The sequence below is a fragment of the Cheilinus undulatus genome, linkage group 10 (assembly GCF_018320785.1).
Source record: "Cheilinus undulatus linkage group 10, ASM1832078v1, whole genome shotgun sequence".
Classification (NCBI taxonomy): domain Eukaryota; kingdom Metazoa; phylum Chordata; class Actinopteri; order Labriformes; family Labridae; genus Cheilinus; species Cheilinus undulatus.
The window spans coordinates 33,502,150-33,517,863 of NC_054874.1; the positions used below are offsets into that span (position 1 = coordinate 33,502,150).

A 15,714-nucleotide genomic window follows, 5' to 3' on the forward strand; every position below is an offset into this window, starting at 1 on the left:
TCATCCCCCATAGGGCTGCTCTGACTATAAAGTAAATATCATCTTTCCTGACAATAAACATCTTCATGGATTGATAAACATCAATAAACATCTTCATGGATTGATACTCCTCTCTTGCCAGATTGGCATCACAGCCAGAAGCTATAATTGTTCAAATAATTGCTCACCTGATATTTGTACAATGAATGAGCCTCACCATCAAGTAACAGAAACCTACAAAGCTCCCATCTTCCATCATCTTCTTCACCTGCAAGACATAACCAATCAGTAACCACTAACCACCAATATCAGTTATTTGTATACATCACAAATTTGAAATCATTTTGAAATTAAATACAGACCTTCCTTGCTCTCCCAGCAATGTCAGGATTGGTTGATGCTGCAGTCAAATGTTCCATATGGAAGTAAACTGCTGTGAACAGGCCAGGATTCTGCAGGTTTCTGTCCTTTCCTCCAGGTCTCAGTAAGGTTTGCAGGGCCCGGTTTACATGTGCAAGCCAGCGTGTCCCACTGACGCTACCTGGTACACGGACATGCACACCCAGCTCCTCTCCAAGTGCTCGCAGTTGTCTCATAGACTTGCTGCTGTAGTGGTATATTTTCCAAACCATGTTGAGGAGACTGTAGATGATCCACCATGGTAATTTTCCTTTGCACTGACTGCATTGCCAGCTCCAGTCCACAATTAAAATGGATTCAACTTAAATTTAAACATGCATTGCTTAATATCCTATCTTTGGCCTCATCACTGATGGTTCACCTGACCTACCTATGTGGCATGCAATGAAACGGGACAATTAGGGTGCTTTCACACTAGACCCAGTTGATTCGCGACCCCCCCCCGCTTACTTTCACACTAACAATATCAAACCGTGCCAGGGCGCACTTGCGTATTTACTCAGTCTGAAACAGCAGGTGGCGGTATGCACGTAGCTGGTTTACAACCCCGCAAAGGAGGAGAAAGAAGAAAAAGATTGTTTTTGTTTTGACCCGGCAAAAAGTCAATTCTGCATCCATGGATGATTAAAATCACTTTTAAGATGCCAGCAACTTCTCTCTTCATATCTGCACATCTACGTGCAGCTCAGAGGATTAAATGGGCTCGTGCTGCAAAGATACACCAGTTTTTGAGGTGACAGGAGACTTTAACTGCCTTTGCATCTCCTCTTAGTGACTCTAACTTGTGTTCATCTTCCCAAGGTGAGTCACAGCAGACAATTTATTGACTGGATTCTGATGATTTCCGCCTTTTATTGAGGATAAATGTGAACAAACTGCCGTGCTGTTTAAAGAAGTTTAGCTTTTACGATGATGTCATAAAGCTGATTCAACGCTCTGTCCCATATCCGAGCGCGGTTGCATTCACATCTCATCCGAACCGTGCCAGAGTCCACTTGAATCACGCCCGAGACCACTTCCCCAAGTGGGCCCGGGCCTGGTGCCCGGGCGTGTTTGTTTGCAATCACACTACCCAAACGAACCGGACTTTGGCCTCAAGTGCACTCGGATCCGGGACGGGGCCCCTAGTGTGAAAGCACCCTAAAAGCCCCTGCCTCAGCTTGGAGAAAGGCTATTACACCTCCTTTATGCCCAAGATTGACAGCTGTGCCATCAGCTCCCATGGCAACTGTCTTCTCTAACCACCCTATTTCTGTCCCTAGTTTCTGGAAGGCCTCTTTGGTGGCATCATATACACCTTAAAATAAAATCACATGTTATGACTATTGTGCACAATTATTTGTTACTCCTTCAATATTTACTGGAGACCAGAAACCACCAGCCTGTCATCACACCTAACAGCTTAATCATTATGGTACCTGTTTGCCTACATGAACTGCAAAACATTCACAACAGAGAAAGCTTCAGAAGTTACTGTGTTGGTTTTAAACATAATTTGACTTAAAACATACCTTGAGCATGTGCATGTTGCACTTCGATGTGGCTAATCAAGATATTTGTTGATTTCCCTTGTTGCAGGATCCATGCATATATGATTTCACAATCTTTTGTTGAAACGTCGGTGTCTCCATCGATCATGGTTGACAGATAAGGCGCGTCCTTAATCTTCTCATACGCCTTCCATTTGAGTGTATCTGCAATGATGCCACCAAACTGTGCGCATGCTGTGTCATTGTTGTATGTTGCGTTCAGTTTTACACCGTTCTTCCTTTGCAGATCGATTTGGCCTTCAAATTTTGTAAAAGGCAGTTCTTCTTTGGCAATGAAACAGGCCGTGTTAAACTTCAATATCATAGGTTAGCAGCCTCTTCCCTTCTAAATGCAACTGGGAGTGGAGCTGCACTTTCATTACACAGGTCACGGCACATTTTATTCCTCAGACTGGCATTGTGTTTGCTCAAAGTTTCATGTTTTAATTGTGTAGTGCCAGTATTATCAGCAAATTTCGTGTTCCCCACATGTTGTGGGTATCAACAGCAAAATTTGCAGTTCATTGAATTCGTCTCCCTGAAATACCTCAGCCAGGTGAACTCGCGCAACCATTCATCCCGAAAACAGAATTTCCTGCCTTTTTTCGCCATGACCGTTTCCTCACAAAACAAGTCAGACTCATTATCAGGATTTGTCTCCTCTGGCACACTAGATTTAGTGGGGAGAAAGTACGCACTGATAGTCCTCTTGGCCATGGTTCATTATTTACAAGAGTTATGTGAAACCTGTAGATTCGCTCGATAAACCCAAGACTCACCTCTTTTCACACATTAGCCAATCACAGTGATCATTTGCCCCCTGCTCTCACACACATTGGCCCGACTTCTTCTTCTTTGGTGTTCGTCTCCTTTTTTCTTCTTTTGGAGTAAGTGTCGGGTTGGCAAACTAGATCTTTTGTGCATTATCGCCAACAACTGGGCTGAAGTGTGGAGCAGAAGTTTGTCAGCAACAAAAAATATTTAACAATAATAATAATAAAATCGGCAAATTTACTGGTGGCGCATGCGCGAGTAGATGAACAATTTACTTGCACTGTCTCAAATTTTAGGGGCAAAATGCGACCATTTAGGGGCAGTCTGGAGCCCTATTTGCACTTTTGCATCACATAAAATAGCTTGAAACAGCTTATGTTCTGATATCAAGTAGTACCTATTAGGGGTGCATGGTATATGCGGTAGACGGTATAAATGATATAAATTTGGCCTACGATAAAGATTTGGACTCTACCGACCAATCACGATAACGCTTGTTCATGACGTCATCGTATCTGCCTCAGCTTGAGTTAGCAGACAAACACACGTGTTTTTTCCCCTCAAAGTCTGACGGCTGTACTGCAACTAAGTCAGTGTGCTGTCTCTGTCAGCCTGCCTGGGGCTTTAACACAGGCTAAGTGCTGCTTTAGCTAGTCGCAGAGGCCAGTGCTGCAGCTCGACCTCTTACAACGGCATAAACAACCATTTAAAAGTCTATTTTAACTTATGACTTTCTTTTCTAAGTCCACAGTGAGTCAAAGATCCAGGCTGCAATGTTAAATGAGATCAGAAAAGCTGCTGTAAACTAGCCATATTCCCCGGTCCGCCAGCCAAAGCTAAGCTAACTCAATGCTAAACACAGTACTTCCGTCAAGCTCTTCAAAACAAAAGTCCGCGGCTGTTATTTTTCTGAAATGCTTTTATTGTGAACGCCCTCACTAGGAAACATGTTCAAGTCATTAGCAGCTTAACACACCTCATCAAGTCAGAGATGAAATACGAAACTTGGAGTGCAGTTAGACAGAAGTAAACCTAGAGAGACTAAAACAAAAAAAATAAAACATGTTTTCTGTGTTCCTATACTGAGAGATAAATTGAGTATGCCATCAAAGGCTTGTTTTAAGGGGAGAAGGGGGTTAATAACACTTGAATTTGGATTAAGAAGCATTATCTCTTTTTAATTTTGTTATAGCGTGATATAATACCATATTGTCAAAGGCAAGAAAAATACCGTGATATGATTTTTAGGCCATATCGCCCAGGCCTAGTACCTATTTTATTGGCTTACCATCACTGTATTTGGAATTAATTCAGTTGATGTTGATAATTTATGGAGCTACTTTTGTTACAAAACTATTTGCAAATGCGTACAAAGATCTGTACACATATGTGCAAATGCGTGCACAAATTCACAGATGCATTCACAATTCCACAAATGTGTGTACATATTTGTACAACGATTTGCAAATTTGTACAAAGATCCACACATGCGTACACTAATCTGCAAATACTGTATATAGACCAACTTTTTATTGTAGATTTAGTTTATTTTGGGTTAGAAAACTCTTTTTTGCTTCAAGTTGTCAAAATACTCACAAGCCATCACTTACAACTGTCATACACATGTGACTTTTGCAACATATCTGCCGCGTACGATCCGATAATGTGTACTCAGATTAGTGAGCGTAAGCACTGGGTTGATGCCCTCAGCTCAGGCTCACAGGCAAGGCTGCCTTCGTCATAGCATAGGCATCACACAGAAGTAAGCAGCTTAGACCTAATAAAAGCTATATAAATGCCAGCATGAAAGGAGAAATAATATCATATTATACTGTTATTGTTAATATTTTCATAGAAAAAGTGAAAAAAATAATGACTTTGTTCTCTCCAAAATCATATCACAGCAGTGGTTGAATTGTCATCTGTACTAGACAGGGTTTCATTTTGTTGTTTTCCAAACAGAAATCACCATTATGACGCTGTAATAGCTAGGGGTGGGACAAAAAATCGATAGAGCATAGTATCGCAATATTTTGTCTGATGATATATCATATCGTCTCGTCCACCAAGTATTGATTTTTTTTTTTTTTTTTCAAATTAATTGCTGATATGAACTGAAGTCTGTGATAATGGAAAAACAAAATCAATTGTTTGGACAATGTTGTCCAGTGAGGTCAGCAGAGGTGACAGTCATAGAGCAGGAGAAACAAATATGGCAGCACCAGGGGAGGACATTAGGAGAGCAAGAACGGCACAAATGAGATGGACATGACACATGAGGTTTGCAAGAAGTGCTGCATGAAAATGAAATACTGCGGAAATACAACAAATATGAGGGCAAGACTAATGCTAAATCAGCTAAACAGCTGAAAAAATGACATGGGTCGCAATATATGGCATCGCAATACTCTGTATTGCAAAATGTTTAAATTCACAATATCGAATCATGACCCAAGTATCGTGATAATATTGTATCGTGGGGCCACTAGTAATTCCCACCCCCAGTATTAGCTGGATGATGTTAGCAATAAGATCGAAGAGCGGTTTGTAACCAGGGTTTTTCCTGCATATAAAATGAAGTGGTGGCCACCACCAGCAAATTTCATGCCGTCACCAGCTCTCAAAGCTCTTACGTCATGAAAGCTGTATTTTCTGACAATCATTACAGCAGGTGGATGATATTTTTAACTGAAATTATGGTGTTAGGCCAATTGGGCAGCGCTGGGCCCAGTAGTTGGTGCCAAAACTGCCAAAGAAGAAAAAAGAACTGTGAGTTTCCTAAACTTCCTAGATTGTCTTTGGATTAACACAGCGCAGATGAACGCTGTGCCGGACACACTGAAGAGAGAGCAGAGGAACGCTGCGCTCGGTGTGTGACAGCTAAAGACACACAAAATAGAGGAGACTTTTAGCTTTAAGGATAAACACAGGGCTTTATTATCTCTGCATTTCTCCCTCCACTTAATGCTGTAAAATAGGCGTGTGACAGCGCGCTGTCCTTATATATGGATATACGCTGTTTCTGTCTGTCATGTGTTCGTGGGCTGGTTAGCATGCGTTTATACATCAGTCTAATATCCTTGATTTTAAATGGTTAAGCCCCGGCGTGGCAGGACTAAGACTGAGCGTTAATCAGATGTATCACTGAACAGGAAATATGGATCAGTATTGGCAATTAGCAGGTTTAAAACATGATCAAAACTCGTTGCACGCACGAACCCGTCTAATAAGACAGAGATGAGGTCAGGTAAACGATGTGAAGCAATAGGTGAACTGACCAGTCACTGATTGTATGTTTTTGTTAGATATTTCATCTTTCCTCCAGGCAGAAGGTGCAGTAAACTTCTCAGTTCCATTAATTTTATTTATCAAAAATATAAGCAGAGAGAAATAAGCAAAATGTTGATCCTTCTGAACTTAACCCAGAAACCACATTACCTATTACTTCTATTATTCACATAGACTATTATTATAGTTAATTTGTTATAATAGGTAGTCAATAAATAATATAATAAAAAACGTAAACACAATACCAGCATTATTAAGGAAATAAGGTAAAATGAAATAAAGGGTATGACAGACAACTTTCTGGTGGAAATTAGTTTCAGTTAAAATCAGAGATGATTATTCAGGTCATATGACCTCTTTAAGTGGACAATGAGTCAGTTTTATGGACATGAAATTAAATATTCATTGAAGAAAGACTAAACAAGCTTCTTGATGTTGGTACAGTAGTAACAGCTTTTAAGGCACAACACTTGTATCATTCAAACCTTTATCAGGTCAGACCACGAAACTGTTCAAAATTAAAGCTCAAACTTATGAAAAGAAAAACAGTTTCAGTAGATTTAGCCTCCTAATTCCACTCTCAAAGTTTACTAAATTCGTTTAAACTCTCAGACGTAAAACAAGCGGGGCATCGGTTCATACACAACTTTAGAGGATAAATCAGTTGCATTGGAGAACTCTCTCTCTCTCATGATACTGAGTCAAATGGGGCTTTTCCACTATGGCTTTTGGCCACACTGTGCCAAACCAAGCCGTGCTGATTTGCATTTCCATCATGAGTTTGGTCGTGCTCAAATGGTCCTGCTCATGAGTAGGGCCAAAGCAGGCCGGCCCCACCATCAAGTGCGCTGCACTGACGTCGAAGCACTTCTCGGGGTCTGATTTGCTGGGGGGATTCACCCTCTGCTACTGATAACCCCTCCATGGTCAATTTTCACCCCACAGCGTTCACTGTATGACTTGAATATTTATGACACAAGACCGAAACTTGAGATTTTTGTGCATACTATGGTCGGATAATTGCACACGACTTCTTACACTTATGAGTGAAATCAGGAAGGGTTAGGTGCAGATCCAGGATTACACCTTTTTCTGCACCTACTAATAACCAAAGTTTGACCCTGTCCCCTTCTTATAGACAATTCTAGACTTCAAAAAATAAAATGAAGGAGATGTTCACAACATTTAGCCCATGACGGTGTCTGTCTTTAATTCATTAACTGGCGCTAGTAAAGCATGCCGTTCTCACTGCCCAATCCAAAAATATGATTGTGTTCATTTACTGCTTTTTAGAGTCCCACAAATCAATAATAATAAGACTGTTCTTTAACTTATATGCAGGAAAATCCTCTTCTTTTGGTGATAAGCATGAACTATAGTTTGTTTACTGATTGCGGGATAAGGGGGAAAGAACAACAGGGAGAGAGAGGGAGGGAAAGAAAAAGAGCAGCTTGCAGTGCTGTCGGTCTAAAGTTTGATTTTTGCTTTAACCCGATGTAAAGTCATTCAGATCAGATAATGTAGAGAGATTGAGGAGGGCTCGGAACACTGCGTCATCAGCTCTAGACGCGCCCTCAAATGGGTAGCTCGGCTGTGGTGGAAAAGCAAACCCTCTGCTGCGCTGGGCTGCCGTGCTAAGTCGAGCTGGGCTGCGCTGTGTAATGGAAAAGTCCCAACAGCATCCTAGCAAACATTAGACCCCAGCTCTGACACGGGGAGGAGGGGGAGGGGCTCTCTGGTCAGTGAGTGTGTGGGTTTGCACAGCTCTGGTTATGGAGTCAGAGGGAATGAGCAGAAAACCAGGACTCATAAATTAAATATGGTCATGTAAACAAGATAAATAACATCAGGCTATTTAGTTTGTTAAATAAAGGGAACAGGTAGAGACCTGCTCTATACGACAAGTGTCCTTAAATGGCTTCTGTAGTGATCTGGCACTATATACAGGGTATCCGCGGGGTCTTGAAAAGTATTAAAAGATGATAAATCATTTTTGGGAAAATTAAGACCCTTAAAAAGTATTAAAAAGTCTTATCACGACTTTATAAAGTCTTAAATTTTGAAAGTATTTTTTCTGAATTAGCTGTCCAAGAGTTTTAGTCCCAAAAACATCGTAAAAGTGTGTAAATTTATTCATTTTTATTAAAAAACAAAGATGAACAGGTACATAAAAAACTAGGCTATTGTGGGTGCGTTCGTAAATTGTCTCTGAGAGCACCAGAGTGGGCGGGCGGGTGGAAATTCAGAAGCACAAAGATTTACTATCCCAGCCTCTTTGAATTTTGTTGTATCATAGTGGTCTATGGTCTTTATCACAAACTAAAACTGTTATGTTAAAAATATCACTGATGTAAATGGTTACAGCTTGAAGTGGTGGTGAGGTATTAAAAAATATTGAGAAGGTCTTGAAAAAGTCTTAAAAAGGTATTAAAATTAACTTCAAGATTCCTGCATATACCCTGATATACCAAAATAATATAAATGAAATACAATTAAATAAAATTGACTCGACGTTCAAGGGGGATGGAGGTTGCTGTTGGGGGGCAGGGCGCCCCCCCTAATAGAATGGTAGGGGAAACATTGCAGTGAGTTGTGCTCTGGTTTTGTCTGTATTTGAGCTTTGTTCCACATTTTACACAGACATATATATGTAAAATGTATTCATGACAGATGAAGGGAAATGGAAGGGAAAAAGAGCTTTTCTTGAACAGATACACTTAATGACACTGAACAGTGCTGACACATTTAAATAACATTAAGACGCCTAGAAACATGAGGAGATGGGATGGCTAAGCAGCAGCAACTTAACCTTAGGATCACACAGCACAGGTTCAATTCCAGCAACGTCTGGAAACTGTTTTTTTTTTTTTTTTTTTTTGCTGGAGACTCCTAAGCACTGCTCAGAAATTGAAACATTCAGGCCAGGAAATAGTAGGACTTGAAAATTTGCTTCAATGTGTGATCAAAAAGTACAGCCCTAATGAAATAATTATTTCAGTCCATGACAGTTTACCCAAATAGTCATTTTAATGTTTTGATTATTTGCTCCAACATTACGCTGATGGTTACGTCAGCAGTCTTTAAAATGGAAAATTGCTCCACAGTCCAGAGAGTAAAAGAATCCCAACATGAAAATGTCTTAATAGCTACATTTCTGTTGTGGACTACCAGAGAAAAATGCGAAAACTAGAGACCTCAAAGTAACCTGGCCCTGTCCGATGTGCTGATCCTGCACCTGGAGCACAAACTGTGCCAGTGGGATGCCTCCTTGTCCCAGTGTACAGCAGGGACGGACCCGCAATATGATAAAGAATATACATCGTCAGATAACTTCTCCATTCATTGACTCGGTTAAACTAGATATTAAGTTGAGCTTTGAGGGTTGACCTGTGTATCACTAGCCTACCTCTCCTCACTGAAGAAGTAAAGACTCCCTCTACTGCAGCACCTGTCATCCACTCATGCGTCTGCACATGTACGGATTCTGTCCTGATGCTGATTCACTGAGAGCATCTAGGATAACAACTAGTGTTCAGTTAATTACCATGCATGCAAAATAACTTTGCCCACGGGCAAAGATGCGCTTTCACCCAAACGGGGCAAGCAAATAACCTTGTAAAGCAGGTGGATATGCCCGTTTCCGTGTTTCTCACTGGTAAATCCATCTGGCAAAGCTCCAGTCTAGACAGTTTAGGCCCGGTTAGAAAGTGACAGGTCCAATCAGGGTCAAGGGGCAGTACTTTCACTTGTGACATAAGCAAACAGCAACAAGAGGCCAGTACAATTATGGCGGAACACATTAGCGTGGATCCTGCTAAAGCACTAGTTTTATCATAACTTGACATTTCTTCATTACAAGAAGAACAAGGAACAGCATTGAGCCTTTTTCTTTTCAAAAACGACAAAAGTTGTATACTGACATGTCTACAGTTGCCATGGTTCGCGTTGTGCAGTTCTCTATGGAGTTTACTCCTTCGGTAGGGGCACAGCTCCATAGCAGCTACATCACTTGTTTTGTTGCTCTGATTGGCCCGTAAGAATGTGACAGACAGAACATTCATCCAATCACCCTCCAAATTTTTTTTTTCAAAGGCTCTGCCCTTTCCCAAATGCTGTATATGATTGGTTTGCCAGATGGATGTGTGAAACAATCCATCTGGCATGCCAAGTTAGCAAGCAAATAGTGCTGCAAGAAACGCAAAGCACCAACAGCTGCTGTACACTGCAGATTTGCACACAGATTTGTGGAATTGTGCACGCATTTGTTGATTTGTGCATGCATTTGCAGATATGATATGTTTTAAGGGCGCAGCATGTATTTAAAAGGTAAATTATTTCCAACAATGAGATTCTGTATTTCTGTGATTGTGGAATGGCGAAAACTGTGACTGTGAACAAAATTCTATGAATTGTGCAGCTCTAATGTATGATAGATCTTAAAGCAAAAAAGCTTACTAGTTAGTGTTAATTAGAAGAGAGGTAGACTTTTATTTATTTATAAACAATTCAGATTATGAAATATTGTTATTTATGATTTTAAAAAGGCATCAACACAGAACACTTATATTTCTGTGGAAGGTTAATGCAATTAAACAGTACATTTCATAAATGAATGCAAAATAATTGTGATAATCATGAAACTGTGATTATTTCTCTTACTATAATAGTGGTGTTAAAATCCAGAATTGTTGTATCTCTAGTCTCAACTAGCTTGTACACAAAAGCACAAGTCAGGACAAGACTAGAATGAGTTTGTCATGATCTGAACCTTGAAAATGTCCAAAGATGCACCAGTTTCAGCTAATTTATCAAAAATGGCAGATTTTCTGTTGGGATTACAGCATGGGTCCAAGAGACTTTTTCTTGATCTCCCTAAGCAGGATCTGCCCACCAAATATCAGAAATCTATAACAAAGGGAGTGGGCTTTAACTTTGAAAACTGTTAGTGTGCTAAGGAGCAATATGGAATATGTGTTGCAGACAAAAAAATATTCTAAAAATTGGCAAAGAAAGGATGCACCTGCAAAATTTTGATAATAATAATGTTAATGATATGTTAAGGCCCTCAAAAGTCAACCAATTACTGGAAAAAGCACTGAATAGGCCCTTGCACCTTTGCATACATCTGTCTCTGTGTGAAAAGGTATGACCTGAAATAGGCAGTTCATAATCGTAAACATTCCTACATGGCTGAGTTACTAAAATTCTACAAAGAAGAATGGTCCAAATTTCCTCCACAGCGATGCGAAAGACTCATCACCAGTTATCGCAGACACTTGATTTCAGTTATTGCTGTCAAGGGTGGCACAACCAGTTATTAGGTTCATGGGACAATTTCTTTTTCACATAGGGTCAAATAGGTTTGGATTTTTTTCCCTTAACAAATACAATAATTTAGAAACTGCATTTTGTATTTAGTTGGGTTGTCTTTGTGAGATATTAAAATTGGTTTGATAAACATGCAAAAAATATCAGAAAGGGTCAAATCCTTTTTCATGGCACTGTATATAAGTATTCTTACAAAACACTTAAATATGTTTCCTGTAGTAATTGTGTTGAGCAGCACTTATTTAAGAGGCTGTTTCTCAAATGAACAGATTTCTCATCTGGTCTCATCTTGGTATCCTCAACTACCTCCTTAATGAGAAATGGCAAACCAGATTTTCAAAAATGTTTTACCACTCACTCTTTGAAAAAAATCATAGTCATAGCCAAATCATAGTCTTTGCCACTTCTTTTTTGTTTGTTTTGAATCACTGAAAACAAGTCCGTCCACTTCATGGTAGCTACATACTGGTTGAGAACCAACCCTGTATATCATGTGTTATTATTTAGTCTAACACTTTTCAGTTGCCAATTCTATCCTGAGTTTTTCATAACTGTGCTTCTGCTTTGTTTTTTTCTCAGTGTTTCACTGGCAAGCCACAATAATGGGACCTGTAAGTACTTACTTAGTGACAGAAAGTTTTTCTTTAGAAATACCATTCACATATATGATGACAGACTAAATTTATAAGACTCTGCAGATAAGAAATCTTGACTTTGAATCCTTTGTTAATAATAAATAATGACTTGTCTTAAACAGAATCCAGGACAGCTTAATATTTTTTTTTCAATGCAAAAGTTACTAAAGACTTATTCTTTTCTTCCTGCATTAGAATGACAGCCCTTACCAGAGTGGAGTTTTCTTCTTGACCATACACTTCCCCACAGACTACCCCTTCAAACCGCCAAAGGTAACCAATATACACAATCAACTAAGAAGATACACCATACATAAAGTAAGAGTGGCACAAAAAAAACTCTTGTCTGGTCACACTTGCCACACAGGTTTATACTGTTTAGTTCTCTGTTACTTGACTTACCTGCCTGTCTTTCTCACACCTCCTCTATTTGTGTTTTTCTGTGTTTGTTATCAGGTTGCATTTACCACACGAATCTACCACCCAAATATCAACAGCAATGGCAGCATTTGTCTTGACATTCTGCGATCACAGTGGTCTCCAGCTCTCACCATCTCCAAAGGTAAACTGGTTATATTTCTGGCCTTGAGGCTTTTTAAAATAAGCATATTGTATGTTGCAGATAAACAGCAAACGCTACTTCTTTAATTAACAGGGGTGTTGGTAAATGAAGGAATACAGCAATGTGTCAGTTTCCTTTACAAATGATAATGATAATGTAGCTTTTTTGATGCTGGGTTTTAACAGGACACATCTACCATAAATTCTGTAATAAATAAACAGCTAGCTAAAAGCTATCCGAAGAAAAATGTTATGAAATGAAATGTATTGATCAACTTTGTCACCTTTATCTGGTCAAATCCAGTCCTCCTGTCCATCTGCTCTCTGCTCTGTGACCCAAATCCGGATGACCCCTTAGTACCTGAGATCGCCCGTATCTACAAGACGGACAGGGAAAAGTAAGTTCTGTAGTTTTTGTATCACATTTCAAGTTTGTCTAATCTTAATATTTTCTGACTATCTAAAACACAAATTAATAAAAAGTCAAGTCCCAGTAAAGCTATTCTAATCAGTAAGTGTCACAGGTTGGCCACGTTGAAACATGGGTCATCACATGTTTAATGATTGGAACTGGGTTTAGAAATATACAAGCTTGTGACTGTGCAAAATATGTAGACTCTTAGGCTATGCTGATGCTGTGCCACTAAGGCCAGATTTCATCACCATATTGGTTGCCTTGAAGGCAATATAGGTTGTGATATAGAACACAATGTAAGTGAAGTATAAGGAGACTAAAGGCTGGGTCAGACTACATTATTTTTTTCTGTTACAATTGTAGGGGTTGGCGATATATCAAGTATACTCGATGTATTGCGGCTTTTGCCACGCACAATTTATAAAATGAGTATATCGCCAACATAAGAGTATAAATTATGTAGAGGTTTTGAGCTGTCAGCTTGCATTTCTCGCTGGAGTTTCACTTCTATCATTGTCCTTGAATGCATCTCTCACAGCAGAGAGCTCACTCCCCTGCCCATCCAGAAAACCGTCCTGCGCACATGTACGTTTTTGTATCAGCAGAGGAGTAAAGAGGTAAACACTATGGGTAACCAGAGCAGCGTGGTGAGTTAGCGGCTAGCTATCTGTGTTCAGAGATGGACAACGAGAAACAGTGCTGGGTCTGTCATCTGCCAGGGGTTCAGCTTTAAAATGAAAGAGCCTGAACTCAGGTGGTAATCATTAAAATACACCGCAATATGACTCCAAGATAACAGTGGCAGTAACACAACATGCCGCTAAAGACTTGAGCCCAGTTCTGTTGAAAAGCCAGGATTTAAAAATTTCATAAAGACACTTAACCCAGAACATGTGATTTGCCTGGGCACGAGCTTTGTGCTGAAACACTCCCTGCCAGAGTCATACATGTCAGAGAGAAGATGGTCCAGCAGAGGACAAACGTGATCCACTTCTCCACAACTACAGAGATATATCTCAGCCTAACAGCTCAAAACACCGGCAAAGCAGAGTTGAAAAGTTCCTGCCTCCCCACAAGTTATGAATTTGTCAGAAAATGGTCGTGTTCATCAGCACAGATAATGGACTAATATAATCACAGCTGTGAGCCTGAATGGTGGACGAGACTGCAGGGTTTTAGCCATTAGCTGCATGCAGGATTGGTAAGTTTTGTGTAGGTTTGCTTCACACTTAATGAGGAAGGCAATCACTTTATAATCGGCAATAGTACACCTAACACAGAAAACATTTCAGGACTGTCCAGACACGATAAAGGACAGAGTATTTCACCATTGATGTATGTTTGATTTATTAGTAAAAGTTTGAATGAAGTCCTTTTCAAAATAAAACAGTGTGTAAATTTGACTTGATGTTGATTTTTACCCTTTCTGCATACAATTTTATTAAAAATCCAATAGAACCGTCTGTTTTAATCACCAGACTAGTGTCATTTGGAACTAAATTAAACATTATACAGCCACTTAGAGGACATTTCAAAGTATCACAATATGTATCGTGTATCGGTATATAGCAAAAATATATTGGGATGTCAATTTTAGGCCATATCGCCCAGCTCTGTACAATTGAGAAAAAATCATTTAGAATTGAATTCCCAAAAAAAAAAAAAAAAAAAAAATCAAGAATTCGATTTTTAGGCCACATCGCCCAGGCCTAAGTCAAAAAGATAAAATTTCAACAAACATACTATATTTACTGTACTGCATTTGAACGCTTTTCGCCTTGTACCCAGTGACTCGAGTTTGTATGCGTAGAAATCAGATTCGTATTTGTGACTGCTTGAAGTCATAGCTTTTAGATTCATACTCCCACACACACACACACTCAATTACACTCGTAATTTGCTGACTCATATACTAAACCTTTTTTTTTTGGGTGTACAAAGCATTTATTTACGCACAAAGTTTTCAAACATGGATACAAAGTGTCAAAGTTATGCATACAGACTTTTGACAGCGATGGTACACCATACTTAAAGCCTGTTGTATCATGCTTGATATATACTTTTGTGATACCTTTATCTAATTAATATGATCATAAATGACTAAAAATGGAAATTTAGATTTTGGGGGGATTTCATTCAAAAGTGAAATTAACATTTCACTTCCAAAAAATCTAAATTTTCTGGCTATAATTTGTGTTTTCAGGCTTTAAAGGGTTAATCTGCTTTGCAAGGTTACCGTAGGTGTGCATTAGGTCTAAAAATGTATGCTTTGGCTCCAGCATGTTTACTAACCTTCTAAAACCTTCTTTGCCCACTACTGAAAACAGCTGTAGGCCTATGGCGATATATTAATCGGTACAGCTTGTGGGGAAGTGGGATTGTGAATGCTTGCTGAAGGGTGTTTTGGCCTTGCCAGATTCTGGCAGATTTAAAAGTTGCTTGGCCCTCTCCTTGCCACTTGTAGCATTTACTATTTTTGCGTTGTTAGATCAAGCCAGGTAGTGGAGCTTAAAAGATGGTTGGTACACAAGTGCTGATGGTAACTGTAGTTCCCACTTTCCTTCACTCTGCTCCACTAAAAACTACACTTTTTGCTCTGAAGACCTATGTTTTGAAACCGTCACATGTCCACGATGATATTGTTTCCCTTCTGTCACCCCATTACAGCAAAATAAACAATACCCTAACATCTCCACAATTCAAACATGAGAAATAATATGCTATGTTGATGCTAATGCTAATATCAGTTAAACACCAGGTTACTGGAGTGTACTGACTTTTTTTT

The 15,714-nt window shown here is 39.5% G+C and overlaps 1 protein-coding gene across 3 annotated transcripts in view; it reads left to right on the top strand.

Annotated features, from left to right (window-relative positions):
* ube2d2 (ubiquitin-conjugating enzyme E2D 2 (UBC4/5 homolog, yeast)) overlaps positions 1-15,714 on the top strand; it is a 47,182-nt gene that overhangs the window by 19,013 nt on the left and 12,455 nt on the right. For 2 of the 3 annotated variants that reach the window (XM_041797274.1, XM_041797275.1), the window contains 4 exons: positions 11,898-11,929; positions 12,149-12,226; positions 12,410-12,515; positions 12,819-12,912. In XM_041797274.1, the coding sequence (XP_041653208.1) occupies positions 11,898-11,929; positions 12,149-12,226; positions 12,410-12,515; positions 12,819-12,912 (310 nt within the window). Of the gene's footprint in view, positions 1-11,897; positions 11,930-12,148; positions 12,227-12,409; positions 12,516-12,818; positions 12,917-15,714 lie in introns of those variants that run through there. The other variant, XM_041797276.1, reaches the window with a different exon arrangement.